The 12,467-nt window shown below is 38.9% G+C and overlaps 1 protein-coding gene across 1 annotated transcript; it reads right to left on the bottom strand.

Annotated features, from left to right (window-relative positions):
• Positions 1 to 6,215: 6,215 nt before the first annotated feature.
• LOC145786587 (ribosomal protein S6 kinase beta-2-like) lies at positions 6,216 to 11,405 on the bottom strand. The gene has a single exon (XM_082598270.1). The coding sequence runs from the start codon at positions 11,403 to 11,405 to the stop codon at positions 9,855 to 9,857; it is 1,551 nt and encodes a 516-aa protein (XP_082454396.1). The 3' UTR covers positions 6,216 to 9,854.
• Between the last annotated feature and the right edge of the window lie 1,062 nt (positions 11,406 to 12,467).

The following is a 12,467-nucleotide window of genomic DNA, read 5'->3' as shown; positions in this document are numbered from 1 at the left end:
GTGCTACACCAAGTATTTACATTCACATACAGACAAACGACATTTAGACGTTGAATTACCGTTGGCCGTGCTATGCCAACGTTTAAATGGATGATGAAAAACAACGATTAATTTTCAGCCCACAAGATGACATAAAATTGTTTTTTAGAGCAGTAGAGTTAAAAATAGCGTTTTAAAACAACACACTACAGATACTGTGGTGCCGTTTCATGAGTCAATCCCTTGCAAGCCCAGTCTCTTGACAGCAATTATTTAAACTTGTGTTTCGGGAAGAATAAGGAATTGCTATAAATGTAAATTGTTTTTGTACAATTCAATAGATCACCAACGCCGTGGAAAGAGATATATAGATTTAAGTAAACACAAGCTTTATGCCTGTAAAAGTAACGTAATAATTCTATCAACACGAAAACACGATTGACGTTTCAGAGGTTTTCTTGAAACAACAAGACTTGCTTGTTCGGCTGGTGCTTGACATAATACTCAAGGCGATTATAAAATTAACAAGCTGTTTCGTGCCACATAACACCCCACAAGTGTCTGAGGGCTGGGATTGCCCAAGACACGCAATGGTAGAGTGCCCTGCCTTGTTTTGAACGTCGGGGGTCACCAGTGCGGGGGAAGGTGACTACTGACTAGTCCTCTCACCTGTTGGTCGATGTTACATTACATGCGAGAGTGTTTTTTTTTTTTTTTTGGGAGCTCTTGGTGTTGGGGTTCTCAGCGAAGGCAAGTCGACCCTTAATTGTGTTCTACCAGAAACAACTTAGGTTTGTGGTACTGTAAGCTTACCGCAATAGAGCAAAATCCCGAAAGCGGATTAAGCTGTTTCGTGCCACAGAAGCACGTGTGGGTGTGGTTGCGTGTGATTGGTGGAGCAATCTATCAATCAATGTAATTATTGTCTATGGTTGAAAAAATGATATCATTGCTTAGATCAATGAAGTGATCTTTAGTCACACTGAAATTAATAGCCTACAGTGGAGCAGAAGATTTCGTAAACTTATTGAGAACTATATAGACAAGCGATCGTTGTGGAACTTAGGGTAGCCGAGGCCTTATTCAGGTATGGCCGATGATGATGATGAGAGCAGTAGACCTACTTTATGGTACTGTAGATTATTGTTTATCTGCTATCTGCCAACTGAGTAGGGTGGCAATTGATTAGCAGACCGTATGGTCGTCTCGTTGTATCCCTGTCGGTATGGGAACTTGTGTAGCTTTTGCATTATGTACGGTATGTACATTATTGCTTGCATACTTCAAACATGTAGGCTACCGTACCTATGTTCCTGTTACTGACAAATAAAACATTGATTAATGTCTTGATGTCTTGAACTGAAATAAAGAAAATTAGCGTACATCGTTTTTCGCCAAACGGTCTTTAAACAAGTCCAGTTTCGAAGAAAACTCAAAGGAACCTCATTCTAAAAAGTATAAGTGTGTGTGTATTGTTGCCTTTTTATTTTTGTGTACATCGCCATATTTTGTAAAGCGCTTATATAGAGCAGCAATTAAACAATTTTGTAAATTCTTTGGTAAAAATAAGCGGGCCCAAAAATTGAAAATTTGTGCTTGTTGGCACGTATGACAAACATGAAAACACAATGTATAAACGAATTGAAGTACAGGTATTAGGAATGCAATAACGTTATTGGGGTTTGAAGCGCAAAGCCCCCCAATAAGTTGGATTGACTTTGACTGCTGCGGCTCTGGGCCCACCTACTTTTCAAATGGTTCTTCCATACCTGCTGGGCCTGCTTGTAGGAGCTTTGAACCACTGACGCAGGTTCGGTCACCGAGATTGTGGTTGTTTCAACTTTGTGGTCATTTTTAGGCTATACCAAGATTATCAAATGGTTTATTTTTGTTGTATCCAGGCTTACATCCGGTAGTTGAAGATTTAGCTTAAGTGAATGGGAAGGCAAGGAAACCAATCTTAGTGTCCATCTTCAAGCATGCCTTTGAGGGTCCTGCCAAAGACGCAGCCCCACTCTTTTAAGCGGTGTCAAATCGACGCTCTTTCGAGTGCTGTAGGCCTACCAGGCCTCTCTGCTCTCACCACCCAAAAAGTTGATGAAGAACTAGCAAAAAAATATAATTGGAAAAATATTTGTTTTGGCGAGCTAAAATCAGTAAAGTTTACAATCATTGTTGTTTGATAACTTAGCCTACATCAATAGCCTAAATTAGATCGCCAACCAGACAAATTACTCTACTGAATTTTATTATAGTAACGTACAGTGGCGTAGCCAAGGGGGGGTTGGGGGTTACAACCCCCCCTTTGGCACGCGTGTGACGTCACGATATTGAGAATGATGCTTTTAGTCTAAAAAAAATTGCCTAATTTTAAACAAATCTGCATTAAAAGAGCGAGTTTTGCCAACACCAAACATTCAAACATCTCAGCCAGGAATTGGCAACAAGAAAACATAGAGACTTTGCTTTATTTCCGAAAAATGCCGAAGAAAACATGATCTTATCCTTTTGCTACGCCACGGACAGCACCATTTTACAAAAATATTCATACCCACATTTTTGTTGAAAATGCTCTCAGAATGCACCAAATTCAATGTAATTTTTCAAAATTTTCTATACCAGTCCCAGGTATACAAGTCCTCCCCCCACCCCCCTTGGTAACTCATGACAAAGACAGGACTCAGGCTGCGTGGCTTTTTCGCCTTAGTTGTGCGATGTTCTAGTTGCTACCAAACTTCTTTGCACCCCGAGATTCTGGATTTCAAGCGCTCTGATTGGCTAAAAATTATCCTTGAAGCTCCACCTCTTTTGGTATTTTACAGCAATTTTTGAATTTGTTGGAGCTGCATAGAAAACAGCCCTACCTAACCGAATAACTTCACAGACTTTTTAAAGTTAATTTTTATTCCGCAGAGTAGCAATGAGCCATCAATGTAGAAGTGTTAGCTGTAGAGCAGTGGCTCCCAACCTTTTTTTTGGCTGTAATTACCCTAATCTCCACCCTGAAGTGAGCTAACCCCACGATCAATTTTCAAAAACAAAGGTGTTTATTGCTATGTATTTCAAAGGGCTAACTATGACAATCAAAATGCAATATAAAACTGAATAAGTTACAAGATAACAATGGGCGGTAAACATTCAATGTGAAGATTGGTCCTGGACTTCAGCCACCAGCTTTGTGATGGGCTTTGTGGTAGGCTACTGAGGGCGATTCTTGCGTTACTTTCGACATCCAGGCGATTGCGCTTCTTTGTCTTCATTTCCAAGACAGTTGAAAATCCTTGTTCACGTCTGCCAATCTAAAAGTGTTCCAAGCCTTTCCCCTTGAAATCAAGTTCATTCGGAGAGTGATAAATTCTTCTTTGGCCGGAAAGTCGTCATCATCCACCTGGCTGTCATCACATGCGAACGGCTTAGTGCACCATTAGAGACTATAGCCATGTCCAAACTCGGAAAGTAGTTCTCCATCTTCTTGGCTAGCTGGCCTAAGTGGCCAGCTATGTCTTCCTTCAATGCCGCTGTCAACTCAAGTTCTTTGCTTTCGAGGTACATGTCGAGCGTCTGAAACTGCGCTAGTGTGTCTCTTCCAGCTCGTTTGCTCCACAATTTAACCTTGGTGATAAATGCTGCTACGGCTGCTTTGGTGTCGATCACATTCTTGTCTTGAATTTAAATATTGCCTATGTTCAATTCATCAAAGATATCAGCCAGGTAGCACAGCTGGGAAATCCACAGTTGGTTAGAGAAGTATTCAGCCAAGACGGACTTCTTTTCTATCAGAAAAACATAGACAGTCTCACGAAGTTCGACCAGGCGGGTTATCACTTTGCCACGAGACAGCCATCGTACTTCTGTGTGGTACAATGCTTTGTATCTTTCTCCCATCTCCTTGAAAAGACGGCTGTTCAATTCATTCGCTTTTATTAAGTTCACAACCTTCACTATTTCCAAATCGATTCTTGTTATCCCTCAAAAATATTCAAATTACCCCTCAGGGGTAATTTACCCCCAGGTTGGGAACCACCGCTGTAGAGTTAGAGTATTTAACATTAACAGGTTATAGGAAATGCTAGGCCATCTCAAAGTCACTTGAGCCTTGTTTGCAACGGCTAGGCTATAGTCAAGACTAAGCTCAATCAATAGGCCTACTAGTGAAGTTTGTCTCCAAAGCAATAGGCCTACTGTTAGTTTTTTTAAATGCAGCTTAGGAATATATCAACTTTTCAACTAAGTTTGAATGCATTTTTTCAAAATTTGGGGTGAAAACATGCTTAGTAGGTCTACGCACCAAATTTAATGCGATTTTTCAAATTTTTGCCCAGACCCCCCCCCCGCGAAATCTTTTGCAGCCCCACTGCTCACAAACACCACCAGCCGCCACGGATGTGCGTCATTCCTCTTCTAGCCTACCATGGTGTAGTTCATTACTTTTGTAACCCCGCTACTAGCGCCTCTACTTTTTTAGTAGAAATAGTGGTAGCGCCACTACATTTCAACAATTAAAAACTTCACTCTGTCAATCTCGGTAACCAGCCCGGGGTCAAAAGCCTCTACAGTCTAGCCCAGAGGCGTGCAACATACGGCCCGCGGGCCAGAGCACGGCCCGCGGTACCCATTTACGTGGACCGCACATTCTTCAACAAGTAGCCCATTATTTTTAAATACTTTTCACTGTTAGATCGGAGGATGTTGTTATTTGTAGCGTCATCATTAGCATTATTGACTTTTAGCATTATTACATCATTAGCATTATTGTTGCGTCATTAGCCTAGTAAGCGTTGTAGAAAACCGCCTTGTTCTTCTGGCAATGATTTAGTAACATAAATCTTACTTATGGGTGCAGTGTGGTGAATATATTAATATTTATTCTACAAAAAGCTTAGCATAGTAAAAATGTCTACAAGTAAGAAAAGGAAGGTTGATTATGAAAGACGGAAGTTCAACAATGAGTGGTGTATAAATTATTGTTCATATAAATTCATGTGTTATTTGATAAACTGGCCCTCAGCGTCATTATAATTGTACGTTGTGGCCCATTGCGATAAACAGTTGCACGTCCCTGGACTCTAGCCTATCCGAAATTACCAGGAATAACCTATCAAGGTTTTGTCAGTCCGAGGATAAAGGTTCAAAACCAAACATCAAACGGCTGCAGCAGCGGCGCTACACTTCTTTCAGTCGCACTCCAGCTACTTTCCAATTCGAATTGAAAAACTACGGTTTATAAACTCTTCGGTTTGACCCGAACTGGAATCGATTTCAGCTCTACCGGTAGGCCAACAAAAGCCGAAACCACTCGACTACTGAGCTAGTTCAGTCCATCAGTGAGAAATAACGTAAATGTGACGAGAAAAATTAGATAAGCTACAAACCGAATTCTTTTTATGGATTTAAAATATTCCGTTGAGGATTTGAATCGAACAGATTATTTTAAATTGCCAATCCCTAGTCAGTAGTCAAGACTTCAAGGATGAATTTTTGGTGTATTCATCGGTACGAAAAGACAAGTTAATTATGTAGGCCTATTTTTCATACATAAGCAAGCCTTTGAGCTTTCCCAGTGACCATTTCAAACGTCTTTTCGTTGAATGTAACTCTCCATTCCTTTCAGTGCTGCGATGGGAAGACCTTTCTCTGTTGGAAAAGACGTGCTGAAGCCCAAGCGGAAGAACTCAGTGACTCGCATTTCTAATGCCCGTGTTTTTGAAATTTGCGTCACAATAAAATTCACCTAGAAGGTGTTTTCTATGACGACGTTGAAATAGCAGTGTAAACGAATAACATTCGCTTTCAAGGTCATTTTGACGTCACAATAAGGTACTTTCTGTGTCGTTTAAGACAAAAGTAGCAGATGCCCACCTCTGGTGGTTTGTATAAAGAAAAACAGGTTGTACATATTGTTTGAGTATCATACACTCACGTCGTCTCGCGGGTAGTAACAGTAGCTTTGACAGGGGGCTCCGTGGGGTATTTTTGGACCCGGCATAATTTTAAGGGCCGGTAACCTTTCCAAATGGCTTGTAACTTGAAGAAACCCCTTCGTACTCTTTGAATATTGTGCTTTTTATTAGAAGTTGCTTGATTTGGGGCTGAAAGATCTCATTGGAACCAGGTCCAAATTATCCTCTTAACGGCCATGGGTAGCATTGTCCGCCGTCATTGCTTTTGTCCTAATGCAGCGGTACAAAAGCTGATTCTTTAACAAAAACATCTTTCAAAACGCTCACACGGTAACGTGGATTATCAAATAGTTTATTGAATTTAAAAATACACGATTGAAAGACAAAGGTCAATCTGAACGTTGCCCAAAAATAAGAGATAACACCGCAGTGACACAATTTTGTTTGATGCTTTCATTTAAAAGTTGCTGCCACGGTTCCTTGCCGCTGGGGATAGTTCTCGGTGGTGCATAATAATGAAATAAATAAAAAGCTATATCATGTAAATCGGAAGGTATTCTTATCGACATTATTAAGATTTGACCAGCAATTGCCACTGGCAAGGGCAAATGGAATAAGGAGGGAGGAAGGAAGTTTTCTTAGAAAGGCACTAGATCTAAAGGTGGATGGGAAGAGGAAACGCGGTCGTCCAAGAAGAACGTGGAAACAACAAGTGAAGGATGAATTTAAAAAAGTCGGACTGAAGGAGGAAGATGCAAGGGACAGGGTGAAATGGAGAAAAGGGATTAAAACAATTGCTGCGCGGAAACAATCGGCCACCCCCACTAGTGGGGAACAAACCGACGATGGATTATGATGATGATGATATTGCGAGCAGACCAAAACCGAACCTGGCTGCTGTTTCGACTTGCATGAGTAAAATATTAGCAATTTGAAAAATTGGTTTTATTTTATGAAAAGTACTAAATTTCATATTATGCAAAAAGGAGGTCCATTACAGTACGACTTTCGTCAAAACTTGTTTCTTGACAAAAATGCTGGAAAGCAAACGCTATGCAGATGCCCAAGCAGCGATGTTCTTACATGTAACAACAAACATATGTTTCACAAACACAACTTCAAAAGTATCCACTTCCAACAGGGACTGATCACAACTCCATGCATAAGTCCTAGCTGCACCAACAAGATGGCCTTAACCATGGTAACATTTAGGCCAAGATTTCACCTTATGCTGACCAAGACAGCAGTCTTCGAAATTAGCATACTTTTACTTCGGCAAAAACGTTGCCGAGGCCAAACGGCAAAAGTTGAAATTTCCTCGACAATTGCAGTGAACATTTATGACGAAAAGATTGTGCCAAAACAAGAAGCGAAATATATACAAAAGTAGTCTATCACAACCTCATTTTTTAATTTGTTGTGACGTAATAATACCAAAAGTAGCGATACGCACGCTGTTACGGTAATTCACGTTAAATAACTAACGGGGAGAAGTAAGTTAATTTTGGGTTGATTCAAGGTTCGAGTCAGCACAAATCGATTTAATTTTCCCGGCGGGTTATACAGCGTAACAATGCCCAAAACGAAATTTACGTTTGTTTTACATTAATTCGACATTTAGCGACGTTGAATTATCATAAAATAACGTTAATTGCTCAACCAAGTACCGGTAACAAATTAATATCTCCCTGCGAGAAGATTCATTTACGTATAAGCTAGCATAATTTCGGCATAATTGGGACACTGCGAGCAACACAAAGTCTGTTTGATAAAGAGCTAGTCAGAATCGGTATCATCAAATGCTGTATCAGCTGGACGAGATAACGGAAAGCGAGGCCCAATAAGGAGTAGATGATTACAATAATTTGATGTCTACTGGCGTTAAATCAATGCAAATAGGGTAATATTTCTATAAAAGATTCAATCACGTGTCTAAGCGCCGGCGAAGTAGGAAGTAACCCAAATAAAACATCCAAAAATAGTAAGGTTGAATCAACATCCTAGTCTGGTGTAGTCTAAGAAAATTACTTTTTTTTGTAATCTTGTGGTTCTTGCAAGTGCTCGTGTGGCTTCGGCAGTTTTATTGCCGACGCTAATGCGTCATTCACGCATCTGCGTCGGCAATCACCTCGGCAATTGCCGATGCTAATTTCGAAGACTCGACAGTCGACAGGGGTGTAATTCTAAAAGTAAATCAGGGAACGCAATTGTTTTCCAATGATAGCGAATGTAAGTACAAAAAAAAATCAGTCAGAATCAGAAAAGCATTTTCACATCAGTAGTTGGGGTGATACTGGGTGGTGATCAATATTGTGATCATTTGTGTTGAGTAAACAAGAAGCTAGAAACAGCAAAGAAATTGGAAGATAAAATCTTCAAATCAGGCCGTAGCAAACAAAGAGGAGGAGGTCAGTCAAATTACTCATAGTACAGACAAACAGAGTTGCCAGATTTAAAAAGATATTTAAACCAAACTGAGCAAATATTAATTTTGAACAATATCAGCATCAACACTGTTTTTACAGATTAACATGACACTGAAAACAGCATTGGACTGCAAGTTATGCTTTAGCTTCATCACATTGATGCTACACCAGACCTCACTCCCATTACAATAGTCTTTGTTTGGTAACCCAACCCAAACTTACAAATTGCCAGATTTACAACAACAATGTAAAAAAATAGTTTTTAACTTTTTGCCAATCATTGCAAAAACTTGTGATTACAGATTGAAGAGAAATATTCACTTTTTTCACCGTATTTCAGAAGATTTGAAAATTTTTGGCTGTTCTATGTCAAAAGGTACTGATGGATAATACCATGTCACTTATAGTATAGGCAATTTGACATTGCATTTGGATGAATGTAGACTTCTATGTCAAAAAGTATGAGATGCCACTCTCTCACTCCAGCACTACACCCTATATTTGTCACACATTTTTGTCAGACTTTAATATCTTTGTGTCAGCGTTCAGTTGATCTGTTTCATTCAAAATATGCAAAGAGTCACTTCAGTCTCACAAGCCAACAAATTGGTAGAGATGAAACAACTAGAACAAACTTCCTAATGTCAAAATGCAATACAAATTAATAAATTTAACACTGGCATCATTAAAAAAATTAACCTTCTAGCTTCAAAATCTTGCATGAAAAATAATGAAAAAATGAACATCTTCTACACTTAAATGAAAATTGTTCTCTCAAAAAGATGTCAGTTAATGTTGTAGTTCATAGCAGCACTTTCTATGAATGTTGTTCTAATATCACACATTGTCACAATAGTACAAGTCAATGATAGCCGCTTTTCAATTTTTTTTAAACAAATTAAAATGCAACAGACCCATTTTAAATGCAATACAGTACACACTACACAGCTGGCTTGTCACTTCATCAAGAAAAAACTTCTGTGAAGAAAGAAGTGTTCTTCACGGCTATCAGCACAAAGCAAAGCACTCACTAGTACAGCGAGCAGTTGCGATTCGCTAACCATAACAGTGTAGCTTTCACGCTAGCCATTTAGACCATCCAATGAGAAACAGAAACCTTCTGTCTTCTGCACATCATCTGTTGTCACCACTTGGTCACACAAACAATATGACAGTAACATATCAACAGGGTTGGTTGTAGTGCGGGCAAATTTGGTAGGAAGAGTGACACAAATGTCTCAATTCAACACAAACATTCACGATTCCTACTATGAGTAACATTGGGTTTGTACAAAAAAATTAGCAGAAAAGCAATTTGCCTAAATTGTTATAAATAATAACAGCATAAATATAAAACCTCATTTATAACAAAAATCAAGTTCACTGAAAGATAGGAATATTGCATAACTGCAATATCTCTGAAACTTCTACACTAATTGATCATTGAGTTGTAACCAATGTGACAAACACTGGCAAAAGTAGCAGGGTAAGTATAAACGATTGAAGCCAAGAAAGTGATCAGTGATCAGGTAATGACTCAAAGAAAACTTCACTTAAACTTCAAAAACTTCTTTTTGTCTTTTGGTAATGGTTTTTGCTCTAACTGATTGGAAGAGAAGCCAGTCAAGGAGGGGCCAGGTGTGACCGTTTCTCCAACAAGATCCACACTGTTTTTATTTTGTGTCACAACAGCTGGTACCTGATTTGAAAAGCCTGTATGAAATGGGGCAAATGCAATTTTACTGTCAGGCATTGTGGATTGAGAAGTCGTAACAATAACAGGAGTGCAGTCCATCTCTTGCATACTCATGTCATGTACAATTGTCTGTGATTGCCAAGGATTGTTGTCTAATTTCATTGGACTTATGGGATTGAAATGCTTCCTGGGTGATCTTACCTTTGGTTTTTCGAATTGTTCACTGATACTTTCCAACACTGATGGAGCAACGTAGGTAAAACCTTGAAAAACTTTATTAGCACTTTCTGAAAGTGGACAGTTATCTGGGCTATCAATTGGCACTTGTTTAGTAAATTTTGAGTCAAATAAACTAACATCTTCCTCATTTTTCAGAGGAGGTTTGAAAGGAGGTTCAATTTTTCTTGCCAAGAGATCATTCCAGTTGATCTGCCTAAAAAACGAATGTCTTCGAACAGCTTTGTCATCATCAGGCCCAGCACCAAGCCGTGATTGGGAATGACGTTTTAAAAGTTTTTTGAGAAGATCTTTGGCATCTGCTGTTAAATATGGTGGTAAAGTAAGTTTTCCTCTTAAAACCTTCTCAATTGTCTTTTTTCTGTTTTCAGCTGTGAAAGGAGGAGCGCCATTCAGCATGTCAAACATTAATGCTCCAAGACTCCACCAATCAACTGCTTTATTGTGCCCTGTTCTTGTGAGTACTTCAGGTGCCATGTATTCAATCGTGCCACAGAATGTATGAGTTACTGACCCTTCATGAATAGACTCCTTGCATAAACCAAAGTCAGTGAGTTTGATGTGTCCTTCCATATCAAGAAGAATGTTTTCAGGTTTCAAGTCTCTGTAAATTATTCCTTTACTGTGAAGGTGGCCTAATGCCATGCTAATTTCTGCAAGATAAAAGCATGCCATGTCTTCCATGAATATACCTTCCCGTTCTAAATGCATAAATAATTCTCCTCCACTCAAATACTCCAGAATAAGATAAAGCTTACCACCAGTTTGAAAAGCATATATTAGATCAACAATAAAGGGATGCTTGACATCTTCCAATATATTTCTTTCAGCTTTTGTATGAGCAGTGTCTTTCTGATTTCGAACAATTGAAGCTTTTTTTAATACTTTCATTGCAAAAATCCGTCCGCCATCTGGTTCTGTTGTTTTGCGCACTTGAAATACTTTGCCATATCCTCCTTTACCAAGGACTTTTAGAAGCTGAAAGCAATGTGGTCCAATTTTCTCTGATCCTTTATTGACTATACTTTCACTAAGATCAATGGTTTCACACTCATCCTCATTCATTGTCTCATCATCCATGCTACCCTCATGGTAAACATAATTTTCATCAACATCATTATCAGACAAAACTTCAGTGTCTAAATCGATATCAAATACTCCAGCCATAATTAACAATAGTTGGAATATCTGAAAAAAAAATTATAAGCAAGATGCAGCAAAATTTGTCAAGTTTTGATTTACAGTAAGAAAGAAAAGGCCCAGGGAAAATTAACTTTCGCTCATATGACATGCAAAAATAAACGCAAAGAAAAAAGGCAGTAGTTATTTGACCTCTTGATATTACAGACGAAGTCGTATAATGGTTCAACATATCCATCATTTTACCGCATTAAAATTCGAAATCCCAAACCAAATCCCACCTAATATTAAGTTATATCTCACTTAAGCATATTGGATAAATGCATCAGAATATGCTTGTCAGTTGTCAAGTGCATACTTTATTCATGTAATTGTATATAGTCACTATAGTGTTGGGCGATATTGAAAAAAACAAAACAATACTTGAAAAAATACTCAATATTTCGATACTTTTTGTTCTAATTAAGAAAAGAGTTTCTCCGTCTTCAAAATTAGTGTTGGCAATTGCCGAGGTGATTGCCCACGCAGATGCATGAATGACGCATTAGCGTGGGCAATAAAAATGCCGAGGCTACACGAGCGCTTGTATGGTTAGAGTTATACATTCCTCCCAGTCATTATGCCACAGCCATATTTTTATTCCTTAGTCAACAGCCTGATGGAACTCTGCAAAAGGAAGTGTGGATGGGTATCAAAGCACAAAAGCCACAAAACGTGGACGCTTCATTGCGAACGGCAAAGACGGTGTAGATTTACAGCTAAGCAATGAGCCTCTTGAGTCTTGATGTGTCCGATTCCAATGATGACGTGACAACCTCATCCTCCGATACAGCATCTGATGATTCTGATTCTGACTAGTTCTTTATCAATCAGACTTTGTGTTGCTCGCAGTGTCCCAATTGTGCCGAAATTATGTTAGTGCATACTGCATACATAAATCGAGCAATCTGGTTGAGCAATTACGGTTATTTTATGATAATTCCATGTCGCTAGATGTCGAATTAATGTAAAACAAAAGTAAATTTCTTATTGGGCATTGTTATGCAATATAACCCGCCGGAAAAATGAAATTGATTTGTGCTCACTCGA

The sequence above is a fragment of the Aplidium turbinatum genome, chromosome 17, assembly GCF_918807975.1.
Source record: "Aplidium turbinatum chromosome 17, kaAplTurb1.1, whole genome shotgun sequence".
Lineage (NCBI taxonomy): Eukaryota > Metazoa > Chordata > Ascidiacea > Aplousobranchia > Polyclinidae > Aplidium > Aplidium turbinatum.
This window is presented reverse-complemented; position numbering and strand designations above follow the sequence as displayed.